The sequence below is a fragment of the Lissotriton vulgaris genome, chromosome 1_2 (genome assembly GCF_964263255.1).
Source record: "Lissotriton vulgaris chromosome 1_2, aLisVul1.2, whole genome shotgun sequence".
Taxonomy (NCBI): Eukaryota; Metazoa; Chordata; class Amphibia; order Caudata; family Salamandridae; genus Lissotriton; species Lissotriton vulgaris.
The window spans coordinates 350,900,432-350,917,196 of NC_141686.1; the positions used below are offsets into that span (position 1 = coordinate 350,900,432).

Below are 16,765 nucleotides of genomic sequence, written 5' to 3' on the forward strand. Positions count from 1 at the left end.
TTTCTAAAAACCCACTCAGTTATTCCTACATCTACACACACATCTAAACACTTACGTATATATTCACTCATACATGCTAATAAAGATCAATAGAATATTATTAAATATAATTATACTCCTACACCAACATTACACACCAGCACACATCTTATTCACTTATGCAGTCATCCTACTTACTTATACAAACAATGAATCATACTTAAATTTACTCAGCTACACACTTATGTAGACACCACTTTATTTATTCATGTAGATAGTAACTCATACTTAGTGTGTTATAAAATCTCTATTACAAGTATACAGTTATCCATACAGTCACTCATACAATCACTGAGTCTTATGTATACTTATTTATATACAACCACTGTCACATAAACTGCCTTTTATATTTCTACTTTGTTGGAAATGTATCATTGAGAAATATATTTACTCATTACTATACCCATAAAGACATTCACTCACCCAAAAAATTGTTTCCACATGCAGGCTTAACCTATATATACCTACTAAATCAACTATTTACACATCTTTGAACAGTCACACACCTCCCACCCAACCACACACACATTCACTCTCCCATACAAATACTCAGTTAACTAATCAATAAATAATTTAGACTTTCACATAGCTAGTAACCAACTGGTGCAGCAGTTTACACAACAACTGACAAAGTGGTACAGATATTCACACAGTTTAGATTGCTATATATATAATGCATATTTAAATAACGAACCAAACCACATGCACATGATGATGTCATCAGTGATGTCATCAGTGATGTAATTTGAAAAGGCAATGCCTTCTGCTCATCATGCTTGTAGTTTGGACTTTACTACCGATGCATTCTGCTCATCATACTTGTAGTTTGGACTTCACAACCAGTGCCTTCTGCTCCTCATGCTTGTAGTTTGGACTTTACTACTAATGCCTGCTGCTCCTCATGTTTGTAGTTTGGACCCGGCCTTTGTGGGACCACCCCTGAATCAAAGGAGAGTTTAAGAGGTGCCTGATATAGGGGACTAGGATCTCCATGCTCTCCCTCAGGGTTTTTGGAGTCGTAGGGTCCCTTGGTGAGCCGGACTTAATGCTCAAGGCCGTGGTTTTGAGATCATCACAGGAGGGGAGGTTAAATCTGGAGAGGCAGAGTGCCGCCACCATATTGCACACTCTCGTCCACTCCGAACTCCCATTACATGCCTCCTCCAGGAAGGTGGTATAAATCCTTGCTACCTTCTCTGCAAAAAAATCTGCTTTCAGGTTGCAAGACTCCAGTGAGTTTCTGCTTGGAGCTGTGGTTCTGACAAGTGATGATATGTCCTTAAAATTAGAAATAGCTCTCTAGAAGAGTTTTCGGCCTGCTCTTTCTTACTGTTGTAATAAGAGGCCCTAATTTTCCTTATGGGCGAGTGGTAGTGTTTGAGACTAGTTTTGTAGTTGGTCTTCCTCTGCTCTGAAAAGTCTCTTCTCCAACTTCTTTCAAACGCTTGCATGAAGTCTTAGCAGTCCTAAGTTCTTCGTTGCACCAAGGGGCAGATTTTGACTGCCTCCTCGGTGCACTAGTGGACCATGGGACAGCTGTATCTAGCGCCTCAGTGATCTGTTCATCTAGCGCGTTACAGGCAGTTTCTATATAATTTCCTCCCGGTGGCCCGTCCTGCTGAAGGGCGTGATTGAAGTTGGCTGCTAAGAATCTAGCCCGTTTCCTCTGCAGTCTCCCTGCACTTGACTTCTTGAAGGGTGGAGTCTTAGGTATCATAATGCTAAAAGGGATCATATAATGGTCTGTCCATGGGACTGCGTTAGGGTTCTCAACGATTAGCTCCCCCCAGTTGGCAAAAATTGGATCTAATAAGTGGCCAATTTGGTGGGTAGGGAGGGAGGATTGCAGCACCAACTGTAACGCGGCCAGTTCTTGTTGAGCTCTTGGGCTGCAGTATTATCCGTAGCGTGAAAGTGTAGGCTAATGTCTCCTAACACCAGCACTGTAGAATACCGCCGTGCCGGTTGCATAACTTGTTCTCTGAGGCTAGATGCAAACTGGACAATAGGCCTGGTGGTCTGTAGATCAAGAAACCTTTCAAAAACTTAATTAGTGTCTACCGTGATTGTAAAGAAACCTGCCTGGCTGGCTTTGATTTAGAGGGAGGGCTTCAAGGATTTCAGGCGCAGAATCCTCATTCAACCATGTTTCATTGAGAAACATGATATCTGGCTGGCTATCAACAAGATGGTTGTGAAGCTCATATTTGTGCTTGTTGAGGGATCTGCAGTTAACGAGTATCATTGTAAATTACTGCTCATTTTTAGTTTGTTTCTGGTTTATCGCCATCGTATAGGGACAGTGATTACATTTCTGCGTACTGGATCTCATGTGCATACTATGCTTACATGAATCTGGGATGGGGGTACACATCGTGTGTATTTGCTCTGATGTGTATGTCTGAGTAGTTAAAAATCGGCAGGAGTTCTGGCCCCAGGCCCGAACGGCTGCTTGCCTTTGGCGTGCCGATGGCGCGCCCGCTCTGCGTGCCAGCTGTGCGTCCATTCAGACATACGCGTTATTTAGTGTCCTCCCGCCTCCATACTAGACCGCTGACTGCAGCCCAGACCAGGAGACCAGAAGTGCTTCACTTCCTTTCCCTGCCCTCCGTTCAATCGGCACTCAAACGCCGTGACGGACCGGGGCGGAAAATAAAACTCAGACCAGATGATCAGTGCGTTATCACATCACTCATTACATCATCCACGTTACAATCTGATGCACATACTGAGTGATGTGATCAGTGATGTCATTTGAGATGTCATCAGTGATATCACTGACCATGTCATGAGTGATGTAATATGTGACATCATCAGCAGTGCATTGTGGGCGCGCGAGTTATAGTTAGCTCAACTAACTATAACAGGCGAATTTCTCTGATTTTGTATGCGTCAAATGTTCAATTAAATATAACGTCCCTGAAACCTATGTTTTTTTAGTACATTTCTAAGGTTTTTTAAATGCTAATTCCTAACTATAACGTGCCTGAAACCTATGTTTTTTTCAGTGAATTGCTAAAGTTTTTTAAATGCTAATTCCTAACTATAACGTCTGTAAAACCTAGGTTTTTTTTCAGTGAACGTGTTTCGAGCTGAAAAGCTCTTGTTCACTGGCATAAACCGGTCGAAATTGGGAATTGATATATATATATATATAACATTTTTTAATTTGCAATGTGGATAGTGTAATTAACAATTGTGAAGTAAAGGTAAGAGTTGAAAGGAAGTGCCCTACGCACGGGTGAGGAACATATCTTGCTGATTGATATGAAACCATGGCTAAGAAGATGAAAAAGCAATACCTTCTGCTCATCATGCTTGTAGTTTGGACTTTACTACCAATGCCTTCTGCTCATCATACTTGTAGTTTGGACTTTACTACCAATACCTTCTGCTCATCATACTTGTAGTTTGGACTTTATTACCAATACCTTCTGCTCATCATACTTGTAGTTTGGACTTTACTACCAATACCTTCTGCTCATCATGCTTGTAGTTTGGACTTTAGTACTGATGCCTTCTGCTCATCATACTTGTAGTTTGGTCTTTACTACCAATGCCTTGCCTTCTTCTCATCATGTTTTTAGTTTGCACTTTACTACTGATGTCTTCTGCTCATAATGTTTGTAGTTTGCACTTTGCTACCAATGCCTTCTACTTCTCATGCTTGTAGTTTGGACTTTACTTCCAATGCCTTCTGCTCATCATGCTTGTAGTTTGGACTTTACTTCCAATGCCTTCTGCTCATCATGCTTGTAGTTTGGACTTTACTTCCAGTGCCTGCTGCTCATCATGTTTGTAGTTTGGATTTTACTGCCAGTGCCATCTGCTCATCATACTTGTAGATTGGACTTTACTGCCAATGCCGTCTGCTCATTATGCTTGTAGTTTCGACTTTACTACCAATGCCGTCTGCTCATTATGCTTGTAGTTTGGACTTTACTACCACTTTCTTTTTTTTAATTCTTTATTTTAGACATCCAACACATACATTATATTTGCAATAAATTCACTTAAATATACATTTTAATACGTGTGTACAAGATGTCAGGTATTTGTTTTTGCACCCTCCCCTCCTTCTAAGCTAAACCACTTGCCCACCCCCTATCCTCCCCGCCTGCCCCCTCCCTACTGAACCAAAGGAAATTAGATTTCGAATTAAACCTAAATGTGCCCTAAACCTTGGTGTGTGGTGCATAGTAAAATCTCCTTTTAATCTCTGTTTATTATCTCATTTAATCTTAATGAGACCTATTTCAGTAAATCAAATCAATTAAATTAAATCAAACCTCATTGATCCAATTAGTTATTGGTAGCCAAATTTCACACCCTCTTATTTTGTCTTTTAAACCTCTTCGTTTATAAACCGCTTTTTCCCAACGGTAGCTAGCTAGCAATTACCCCAGCCAACCGTGTACGGATGAAGGTTCTCTATCTAACCAAACACTAGCCAGGCATAGCCTAAACACTGCCATAGCTGCGAATAACAGAGAGCGGTTTAGTTCAGTCATTGCTTGGTTGCTTACCCCCAACACAATTACTTGCGGCGTGAGAGCCACCTCAAACCCCAGCATAAGCTTGATATAGATACCCACCTCAGTAACCAAAGACTTTAATCGGGGGCAGGTTGTGAACATATGTATACTATCAGCGGCAAGATATCCGCAACGAGAACAGTGTATAGCAGTAGAGCCTCCCCATTTAAAGATCTGTGCTGGGGTGATGTACAAATTAAGCCAGGTTTTAAAGCATTGTACTTGCAGATTTGCAGATAAAAATGCAGTCTGACTTAGCCATAAAGAATCCTCGCATTCCCCTACCCCTGCTTGCAGCAAATCCTGCCAGCGACTAGTGAGTTTCATGAGGTCATCCCCATTATATTATTAAGTAATTTAGAAAATGTTGATATTTGTGATGGAGCCCCTATTACCGCATCCAGTAATGGAACTCTATGATAGCTAATTGCCTTCTTAGATAAATAATCCCTCACTTGTGAATATTTGAAGAATTTTATTTTTCCTATCCCGAATTTCCTCCTAATTGCTTCAGAGAGCGTTTATTGTCCTCCCTGAGAATACCAATAAACCTTACGCCCTTGTCCATCCATATTTTCATATATCCATCTTGAAAAATTTCAGGCAATAGATCATTATCAGCCAAGGGGGAATATCTGTGTATCCTGCTTATTTCAAGTTTCTTCCTAACTTGTAAATGGGGCACCTAAGCTATCTTTCTCTTCAGGGGATACCTGATCAAAAATGTGCCCCTTTCAATAATAATCAACTTCTTGATCCCTATCTTGAAAATCCTCAGTATATAATCTGTGATAACATTTTTGAAATGCGGTAAGGTTGACTTCAGGCTCACTTACCATATCTACGCTAGGGTCTCTAATTTCACTGATCCGAGTTTGCACTATTTTCTCCCTAGTGCGTACAGCAAGTAGGTGATCCACCCTCTCACTATTCTCATAAACCCTGCTCCGCCATGCCATATACTTCCCAGTCAATTGATAGATATCTCAGTAATGGCAGATCTAGCAATCATAATCTTTGATTTGGCTGTCTCCGATTCTCCCCCTTCGGACAATACCTTAATTAATTTGGCTTCTGCCTAACCTAATACCTCATACAGGGTTTGTGACAAGATTGTATCCTTCCTTTGTGCTTCCCAGCCATACTTAGAAGTTTCTCCTCTGACCCCTGCTTTTGATGTATCCCATACTATGCTTACATTAGTACTTCCTAAATTCTCTCCAATGAACCTAGGAATCCACTCCTCAAAGTGCTGTATGTTCTTTTCTTCACTTAATAGAGCCCTATTAAATGTCCATCGTGTCTGTGAGGATTCTAGCTTGATATTTATTTTTATCACCAATGGATTGTGATCAGACATAACTTTGGAATATTTACTTTACTACCACTTTCTAACATACTTTCCTCTTTTGTGCTGCTCAGGGTTCGGTGGCCAGAATTGCGAGATCAACGTTGATGACTGTCCAGGCCATAAGTGTAGGAACGGAGGGATTTGTGTGGATGGGGTGAACACCTACAGCTGCCGGTGTGCTCCAGAGTGGACTGGTGAGAAGGATTCGAAGGGAGAGGAGTCCTTGTTGGTTAGCCCCTGCCCCCTCCTCTTTACCCACAGCACCAGGAACTGCTGAGGACTTGTCCTGCTTTTGAAAGCTTTGCCCCCCCCCCCCACCCATCATGGTGGAAGCATTGGAGCTTGCTTTTTCATGCTATGAAAACCTTCCTATTGCGTTGTGCAGAAGTAGGGTGACATGAAATGGATACACTGTCGAAGAACCTGCAGTGAACCTGATTTGAGAAGAAGCTTCCCTTTCAGGGGGCTGCCACATGAGATTGATGGTCGCTCAAGGGAGAGCTGTGAGCCAGACTAGCACAGCACGATGGAGTCCGTTTCACAGAAAGGGAGGGTGTTTCCATGTCTTATTCAGAAGCTTAAGAACGAGGACGCCTCAGTAATATTGAGACTTTTAGGGAGGTCTGGTCCCTCAACATACTGTGAAGCTCCTCGAAGCGCTGCTTAACCCCTTGGCCGCTGCAGTAATTCCGCCCTGGTGCTGGGGGGGAGGAGGGTCGAGCGGCACCGCCATGCTTGTGATGGAACGACTCCGTCATGAGCCAGGGGCGCGCTGTGCTCATGACGGAGTGGTTCTGTCACGGCCCGCCCGCTCATTAATTCACCTGTGGGGTATTGATGCCGCGTGGGCGGAGCGGCAGCAGCGTGACGGTACCACTTCTTCATGAGCACAGCGCACACGTCGCTCGTGACGGAGTGGTTCCATTCCTAGCACGGAACGGGTTAAACGCTCTGGTGCTCTGGATTTCACATTCCCTACCGTGCAAGGCGTAACAAGTGTTCCAAGTCCTGAATTCTACAGGAACGCTGTGCCACCTCTTCATTAAGTGGGTAAACCCACAGGTTGGAGATTGTGAATAGAGCTTCACTTCTAGATGATAGTTAGATTTATATTTGACTTTAACCTTCTCGTTCCTTCATTCTCATAACTATTAGGTCAGTTCTGCACAGAAGATGTGGACGAATGCCGGCTGCAGCCCAATCCGTGCCACAACGGTGGGACCTGTCACAATACCCACGGTGGCCACACCTGCGTCTGTGTGAATGGCTGGACTGGCAAGAGCTGCAGTGAGAACATTGATGACTGTGCGTCTGCCACTTGTTTCAATGGGGCCACCTGCCATGATAGAGTGGCTTCTTTCTACTGCGAGTGTCCAATGGGGAAGACTGGTGAGTAGAGCCTTGGGGAGACACTGGGAGCCTCGGGGAGCTAATCATAGAAAAATTTCTCTTTTCTTAGATCACTCTCCTAGCAGGTGGATTTGTGGCCGGCCTCTAGAGCTATGATGGATTTTATACTACTTCGATTATGAGCTTTTATTTTTTCAATCTTCCAGGTCTGCTTTGCCACCTGGACGATATATGCATCAGTAACCCATGCCACGAAAATGAAATGTGTGATACCAACCCAGTTAACGGCCGTGCCATCTGCTACTGCCCTCCTAGCTTCACTGGCCGTGCTTGTGACCAGGATGTTGATGAGTGCTCCGTAGGTAAGTTAAGGTGGTCACCCTCGGAGCAGCTCTCCCTGGGCTGGCTCCTGGTTATGCCATGTAAAAAGGGTAATTCTAATGAGAAGTATGGATTTGTGTTGATCTTCGTACTGCTATCTGAAGTATTCATTACATTTAGTTGGAAAGAGAAACTCTTAGATCTCAACTCTTAGCTTGAGATCTTGCCTTGGCTCTTGAAGCAAACAGTTGTGGGACTTGATCTGCTTGTTTTACAAGCTTTGAGTTGTCTTCGGCCCTGGCCTTGCTGACCTCAAAGAGCAGAAGGACCATCCTTATCCATCCATGCATGCCTTAACACAGGAGTCTTACTAACTTTATGTAGCAGCGTCCGTCAGTGAGAAGAATGCTCTTGAGGTTGAAGGTAGAGGTGTATTCATTCTGGAAGGTTGGTAGCTCAGTTATGGACTAGGATACCTTTAGCTGGTCAGTCTCTCATTAGAGCAGTGCATGTTTGTTGGGAGCGTTGGTAGGTCCTGCAGATGTGGTGTCCACAGTACTGTATTTTATCTGCTGTGGAGTGGTGATGTTGTAGCATTGAAGCCACGTCCAGTGCAAGAGCGCTGCTCGCCTCTAGAGACATCCTCCAGGGAGCTGACGTACACCAGTAACATCAGCCGTGTTTGGGTTTCCAGAATCGTGTCCTTCCTAGTGTTGAGCCAGAGAACGGCTGAATGAGTGGTACAGATTGGGACGACGTCAACATATCTTGTGTGGGTTTTAAACAGCTTCATAGTGTGTGCAGGTATGATTTGAAGAGCTATGAACTTGAGTCCTGAAGGTAATCCTTCATCTGTAAATTGTATGGGGAATCGTAGGCGCCAGATCTGCAACACAATCAATCATTCATTGATTGGACCCCTTTGCCAACTTACCCACAGACGCTTGAGCAGTGTCTGTTGCTTCATGCCAGTCAAGATTTTGACGTACCAGGTCCCCATCCCTTGAGAGCCTCATATGTGTGTCAGAGACTTCTAGCTAATCAATGAAAGGCCCTCCAGAGTGACCCTGCCATGTCCAGGTGAGTGCTCAGAGATTAGTTTAAGAGGCCAGGCGGTCATTCCCTGGAGGGTGCAATTGTTTCAGTTGTAGTGATGAAAGAAGTTGCTGCCTCTTTCAGCAGGTGGACTTTTCTCCTTCTTTCTAGGTGCCAATCCCTGTGAGCACTTTGGAAAGTGTGTAAACACACGGGGTTCCTTCCAGTGCCAATGTGGAAAGGGTTACACGGGTCCCCGCTGTGAGACCGACATTAACGAGTGCCTGTCCATGCCGTGCCAGAATAACGCCAGCTGCGTGGACCGCATTGGAGGGTTCACCTGCATCTGCATGTCAGGTAGGATATAGTGTCTGCTAGGGAGCGCCAGTGTCTCAAGACTCTCAGTGTACAACGCTGCTCGTCTTCGACATTCTGTAGATCGCAAGCACACTCAACTGCATTGGTGGTGCCACAAGGTTGGCAACTTAAAAGTATAATATTAATAATAATAAGTCAGAGACAGACGGTGGCATAGTCTGTCGGGATCTGCTGTGACGCATGGTAACTTCTAACTGGCATTTACGCGCTGCATGTTGTAATCTGAACTTTTAAAAGAACAAAAGTTTTAAAACTCACTCACTGTTAGAATCTGTGCATCTCCTGACGCCCCGGTCCGCCACGGCGTGTTCTGTGCCGATTGAACGGAGGGCAGGAAAGGAAGGAGTGGTACTTCTGGTCTCCCAGTTCTACACCCAGTCAGCGGTCTAGTGTGGAGGCATGAGGGGACTACTTAGGGCGCATGTCAGGTAGGACGCGAAGCAGACGCGAAGCAGACGCATGCAGCGGGCACGCCAAAGGCAAGCCCGTCTGTGCCCTTCCGCTTCTGGCCGGAACCAGGGGCCATGAACCCTGGTAGTTTTCAACCAACTCTTACCTATAACGCCCAGATACTATTGAACCTGCGTGGAGTCTCGGGCACTAAATGCCTACGCTCACTGACCCTCGCTAACAGCCCCGGAAATTGTCCTCACTGCGACTTGCCCTCCTCATTGAAGATCTCAAACCTGACGTTTTATTCCTGACAGAGACCTGGTTGCAGGATGAAGCTGATCGATCCATCATCCAGATCCTGCAGTCAGGGTACGTAATACACAGGAGGATCGCAAGACAGGAAGAGGCGGAGGGCTAGCTTTTATCTTTAAGGATAAATATTGCTGCCGGTCTTCTACGGAGGATTTACCTGACGTTGAGAGCATGATCTTCACCTTAGAACTCTCACCTACCAATCCTTTCTCGGGCCTGCTACTCTACCATCCCCCTGGTGCCTTAGGTCAGTTTCTCAACTCACTTCCCTCCTTTGTTGCCAATTTAGCCCTAACATCTGCTAATTTTACAGTACTAGGTGATCTTAATATCCATCTGGACGACCCCTCCGACCATATGGCAAAAGACCTCTCGGCACTCCAAATTGTGAAGAAAGGCTTTTCCCCCAAGCACGTCAAGGGTCATCTCCTCGATCCGGTGCTCAGTAATGTTCAGGCTCTCTCGGTAGGCTCCCCCATCCCTCTCCCCTGGACTGATCATTTGCTAGTTCCCTTGGTCTGGGAAACTGTAGTCTCTCCTCCTCCGCAGAGTTTTACTCCGCGGCTGGAAAGGAAATGGGGAAAGTTATCCCCTAGCCGGTGGTCTATGACTTTAGCTGCCACTACCCCCTTCGATCTAGATCCAGAAAGGGCAAAAAGCAATTTCAATTTATGGATCCAAAACTCATTGGACACACTACTCCCAAAAAAGCTTTCCTGTAAGAAACCAAACAAAAGCTGACACCTTGGTTCTCCCCCAAATTAAGAGAATTTAAACAAATATGCAGGAAACTTGAAAGGAATTGGAGATGGAACCTGGCAGACGAAAGGAAAAATGTTTACAGAGAGGCAATAATAAATTATAAGGCAGAGATTAAAATCAGGCAATCCTCATTTTACGAGGAGAAGATTAGTGCAGCTTCGAACTCCCCCAAAGAAACCTTTCGTATCGTCAAATCTCTCACCACCATACCTCACAAACCCCCCAACTCAGACGATGCACAAGTTTGTTGTGACAACCTAGCAAAATATTTCCATCAACAAATTCACTTGATATCCCAATCCTTCCCTCCCCTCCAGAATGGGTCTGCAGCCCCCAGCACCAAGAGTTCCTTCTCCAAACCACAGTGTTCACTAGCCGAGTTTCCACTGTTAGATGAGGTGACATTGGACACACTCATCTCTAGGGTCACCTCCGGCTCACCTATGGACCCGGCTCCCCCGCAAAATCTCACTCTAGTAACGGAAGCCATTTGCCCAGTAATTCTGAAGACCCTAAATGCCTCTATCACCACGGGAAAGGTACCCTCAGCCTGGAAATGTGCCCAGGTCAGAGCCCTTCTGAAAAAAACAAACCTTGACACCTCCAACCTGGCCAACTACTGACCCATTTCCTTTCTTCCCTGGCTGATTAAGCTGATTGCGAGACACATAAACTCTACTCTAGTCCACTACCTGGAGTCAAACAATCTACTCCATGAGTCCCAGACAGGGTTTCGTCCTACGTTTGGGACAGAGACTGCCTTACTGGCAGTAACAGAAGAAGCCAGGAGACTGGTAGACCAGGGTGGCTCAGCAGCAATCATCTTGCTGGATCTCAGTGCCGCTTTTGACACTGTTGATCATACCATCTTGCTTGAGCGTCTAAAAAATCTTGGAGTGACGCACATGGCTCTCACTTGGTTCCAGTCTTTTTTACAGGACCACTTATTTCAGGTCACTGAGGACCCGGTAACATCTAACCAATGGCCTCTTAGCTGTGGGGTCCCCCAGGGCTTCTCCCTGAGCCCTACGCTTTTTAACACCTATATGGCTCTTTTGGCAGGGATAGTACTTCAATTCGGCATTCATATCACCACCTATGCAGATGATACCCAACTGGTGGTGGCACTTATCCACCCAGAGGGTTCATCTTGCGCTCTGGGCACCTCCCTAGAGGCAGTTGCCGAATGGATGGAACTATCTCGCCTTAAGCTAAACGGTGACAAGACAGAAATAATGTTCCTGGGCAAATCACCCTCACCCCCCTTGACACTATCCTGGCCGACCTGTCTTGGCACCATGCCTGCTCCAAAGCAGCAGATTAAGAGCCTTGGCATATGGCTCGACAGTTCCCTCTGCTCCAACCATCAAGCCGCCAAGCTCTCAGCTACGTGCTTAGGCCTCATGAGGGTGCTAAGGAAAATCCTTCCTCTACTCCCCTTTCAGGCACGTCGGATTTTGGTGAAAGCCCTTATCCTGTCCCGTCTGGATTACGGGAACTCCCTTTATTTGGGCGGCCCTCTTGCCACTGTCCAAAAACTTCAAGTGATCTAAAATTGCACAGCCCGCCTGTTCCTCCAGATCCCTCGGAGGCAGTCTGCGAGCCCCACTATGAGGACACTTCACTGGCTTCCCATCCAATCTAGAATATGTTTCAAGGCCATGTGCCTGGCCCATGGAGCTATTCGAAAAACCGGACCGGCCATTCTTCACCCTCTGGTGTCCCCCTACCTTCCCTCCAGGAGTCTTCACTCCAGCGATGCATTCCTTGCCTCTACAAGGAGTATTCAGAGATCAGATGGGGCGGACGCTCCTTCTCTTTGAATGCCTCCAACCTCTGGAATTCTCTTCCCCTCAATCTCCGTAGGAAACCCAATCTGCAAATCTTCCATAAATTGCTAAAAACCCACCTCTTTAGTGCCACTTACTAACTAGCTGTGCTATCTTCTGCCAGATCATAAGAGCTACCAGGCTTCAGGGTAGACACGCGCTATAGAAAACCTATTTCATTCATTCAAGTGAGCTTGTAAAGCGCCTGGTTACACTCACTAGTGTGGCCCAGCGCTACAGTCAATCGCCCTGTATGTAGCAGTAACTCTGAGAATGCTAAGTGGTGAAACCTATATATGGAGGAGCCAGGTCTTTAATTTTTTCCAGAAGAACTTTCCTGATGGTTCCATCCGGAGAGCAGGAGGGAGGGCACTCCAGTGCTTAGTGGCTACGTAGCGGAAGGATCGGTCACCCATTCTCACTCTTGTAATTACTGCGATCTTAACCTGTCCATCCCCTGGGACCGCAAGGCCCGGGTAGGAGTGTAGGGGGACATTAGACTATGTAGATAGCTAGGTCCATTTCCCTGCAGGATGCGTTGACAGCACATAGGGCCTTAAAAGGATTCTCTCCCTCACTGGGAGCCTGTGTAGGGAAGCGAGGGCATTCTTGGAGGAAGCTCTCCTGAGAAGCATCAGAACAAGCCGGGCTGCCGTGTTCTGAATGCATTGTAGTCTCTGAATACTCTTACCACTGGCTCCTAAGTATAGAGCGTTCCTATAGACCAGGCAGGAAGTCACCAACGCATGGACTAGTGTTTTCCTGACAGTAATGCCGTATAGAGCCCTAGGGGACCCCTTGAGCCAGCCCAATGCTCTTAGAATAATACGGCCTTTGGGACACTTGGAAGCTTCTGTCCGGTAAAAAGGATCTTAGCCACTTCAAGACCAGATTATCCAGTCCTCATTTCTGGAGGCGCTGTAGGAGTAATGGGTGGGCGACGGTGTTGAATGAGGTGCTGAGGTCCAGCAGGACCAACGCCACCGTCTGCCCTTCATCTGCGTGCCTGCGTATGGTTTCTGTAGACAGAAGCAGTGCTGACTCCGTGGAATAAAGTAGCCCGGAAACCAGATTGTGTAGGGTGGAGTAAGCTGTGCTGGTTAATTTGCATTGTCAGTTGAGCGTTGACCAATTTTTCTGCTATTTTTTTGCAAAGTGCGGCCAGAGCAAGACAGGTCGTAAGTTCTCCAGCTGACTTGCACTCCCACCTGGCTTTTATTTAGAGGGGATAACCACCGCTTCTTTCCACCTTCGTGGGACCACCCCTGAATCAAAGGAGAGTTTAAGGAGGTGCCTGATATAGGGGACTAGGATCTCCATGCTCTCCCTCAGGGTTTTTGGAGTCGTAGGGTCCCTTGGTGAGCCGGACTTAATGCTCAAGGCCGTGGTTTTGAGATCATCACAGGAGGGGAGGTTAAATCTGGAGAGGCAGAGTGCCGCCACCATATTGCACACTCTCGTCCACTCCGAACTCCCATTACATGCCTCCTCCAGGAAGGTGGTATAAATCCTTGCTACCTTCTCTGCAAAAAAATCTGCTTTCAGGTTGCAAGACTCCAGTGAGTTTCTGCTTGGAGCTGTGGTTCTGACAAGTGATGATATGTCCTTAAAATTAGAAATAGCTCTCTAGAAGAGTTTTCGGCCTGCTCTTTCTTACTGTTGTAATAAGAGGCCCTAGTTTTCTTTATGGGCGAGTGGTAGTGTTTGAGACTAGTTTTGTAGTTGGTCTTCCTCTGCTCTGAAAAGTCTCTTCTCCAACTTCTTTCAAACGCTTGCATGAAGTCTTAGCAGTCCTAAGTTCTTCGTTGCAACCAAGGGGCAGATTTTGACTGCCTCCTCGGTGCACTAGTGGACCATGGGACAGCTGTATCTAGCGCCTCAGTGATCTGTTCATCTAGCGCGTTACAGGCAGTTTCTATATAATTTCCTCCCAGTGGCCCGTCCTGCTGAAGGGCGAGGTTGAAGTTGGCTGCTGAGAATCTAGCCCATTTCCTCTACAGTCTCCCTGCACTTGACTTCTTCAAGGGTGGAGTGTTAGGTATCATAGTGCTAAAAGAGATCATATAATGGTCTGTCCATGGGACTGTGTTAGGGTTCTCAACCATTAGCTCCCCCCAGTTGGCAAAAATTGGATCTAAAAGTGGCCAATTTGGTGGGTAGGGAGGGAGGATTGCAGCACCAACTGTAACGCGGCCAGTTCTTGTTGAGCTCTTGGGCTGCAGTATTATCCGTAGCGTGAAAGTGTAGGTTCATGTCTCCTAACACCAGCACTGTAGAATACCGCCGTGCGGGTTGCATAACTTGTTCTCTGAGGCTAGATGCAAACTGGGCAATAGGGCCAGGTGGTCTGTAGATCAAGAAACCTTTCAAAAACTTAATTAGTGTCTACCGTGATTGTAAAGAAACCTGCCTCGCTGGCTTTGATTTAGAGGGAGGGCTTCAAGGATTTCAGGCGCAGAATCCTCATTCAACCATGTTTCATTGAGAAACATGATATCTGGCTGGCTATCAACAAGATGGTTGTGAAGCTCATATTTGTGCTTGTTGAGGGATCTGCAGTTAACCAGTATCATTGTAAATTACTGCTCATTTTTAGTTTGTTTCTGGTTTATCGCCATCGTATAGGGACAGTGATTACATTTCTGCGTACTGGATCTCATGTGCATACTATGCTTACATGAATCTGGGATGGGGGTACACATCGTGTGTATTTGCTCTGATGTGTATGTCTGAGTAGTTAAAAAATCGGCAGGAGTTCTGGCCCCAGCCCCGAACGGCTGCTTGCCTTTGGCGTGCCGATGGCGCGCCCGCTCTGCGTGTCAGCGGTGCGTCCATTCAGACATACGCGTTATTTAGTGTCCTCCCGCCTCCATACTAGACCGCTGACTGCAGCCCAGACCAGGAGACCAGAAGTGCTTCACTTCCTTTCCCTGCCCTCCGTTCAATCGGCACTCAAACGCCGCGACGGACCGGGGCGGAAAATAAAACTCAGACCAGATGATCAGTGCGTTATCACATCACTCATTACATCATCCACGTTACAATCTGATGCACATACTGAGTGATGTGATCAGTGATGTCATTTGAGATGTCATCAGTGATTTATTTTTATTTTATTTTATGTAGTTTGTAGAGCGCACAGCTACCCCCCAGGGGGTGTCCCGGCGCTAAATCAGTGATATCACTGACCATGTCATGAGTGATGTAATATGTGACATCATCAGCAGTGCATTGTGGGCGCGAGAGTTATAGTTAGCTCAACTAACTATAACAGGCGAATTTCTCTGATTTTATATGCGTCAAATGTTCAATTAACTATAACGTCCCTGAAACCTATGTTTTTTTAGTAAATTTCTAAGGTTTTTTAAATGCTAATTCCTAACTATAACGTGCCTGAAACCTATGTTTTTTTCAGTGAATTGCTAAAGTTTTTTAAATGCTAATTCCTAACTATAACGTCTGTAAAACCTAGGTTTTTTTTCAGTGAACGCGTTTCGAGCTGGAAAGCTCTTGTTCACTGGCATAAACCGGTCGACATTGCAAAGCTGATATATATATAACATTTTTTTATTTGCAATGTGGATAGTGTAATTAACAATTGTGAAGTAAAGGTAAGAGTTGAAAGGAAGTGCCCTACGCACGGGTGAGGAACATATCTTGCTGATTGATATGAAACCATGGCTAAGAAGATGAAAAAGCAATACCTTCTGCTCATCATGCTTGGAGTTTGGACTTTACTGCCAGTGCCTTCTGCTCATCATGCTTGTAGTTTGGTCTTTACTACCAGCGCCTTCTGCTCATCATGCTTGTAGTTTGGTCTTTACTACCAATGCCTTGCCTTCTTCTCATCATGTTTTTAGTTTGCACTTTACTACCAATGTCTTCTGCTCATCATGCTTGTAGTTTCGACTTTACTACCAATGCCTTCTACTTCTCATGCTTGTAGTTTGGACTTTACTTCCAGTGCCTTCTGCTCATCATGCTTGTAGTTTGGACTTTACTGCCAGTGCCTTCTGCTCATCATGCTTGTAGTTTGGACTTTACTACCAATGCTGTCTGCTCATTATGCTTGTAGTTTCGACTTTACTACCAGTGACGTCTGCTCATCATGCTTGTAGTTTGGACTTTACTACCACTTTCTTTTTTTAATTCTTTATTTTAGACATCCAACACATACATTATATTTGCAATAAATTCACTTAAATATACATTTTAATACGTGTGTACAAGATGTCAGGTATTTATTTTTGCACCCTCCCCTCCTTCTAAGCTAAACCACTTGCCCATCCCCTATCCTCCCCCCCTGCACCCTCCCTACTGAACCAAAGGAAATTAGATTTCGAATTAAACCTAAATGTGCCCTAAACCTTGGTGTGTGGTGCATAGTAAAATCTCATTTTAATCTCTGTTTATTATCTCATTTAATCTTAATGAGACCTATTTCAGTAAATCAAATCAAT

The 16,765-nt window shown here is 45.4% G+C and overlaps 1 protein-coding gene across 1 annotated transcript in view; it reads left to right on the forward strand.

The window, feature by feature from the left end:
- The window catches only part of LOC147736772 (uncharacterized), a 56,228-nt gene that overhangs the window by 26,804 nt on the left and 12,659 nt on the right, over positions 1-16,765 (forward strand). Inside the window, exons 2-5 of the mRNA XM_086952696.1 lie at positions 5,997-6,119; positions 7,081-7,314; positions 7,482-7,637; positions 8,803-8,988. Coding sequence (XP_086808822.1) covers positions 5,997-6,119; positions 7,081-7,314; positions 7,482-7,637; positions 8,803-8,988 — 699 coding nt within the window. The remainder of the gene's footprint in view (positions 1-5,996; positions 6,120-7,080; positions 7,315-7,481; positions 7,638-8,802; positions 8,989-16,765) is intronic.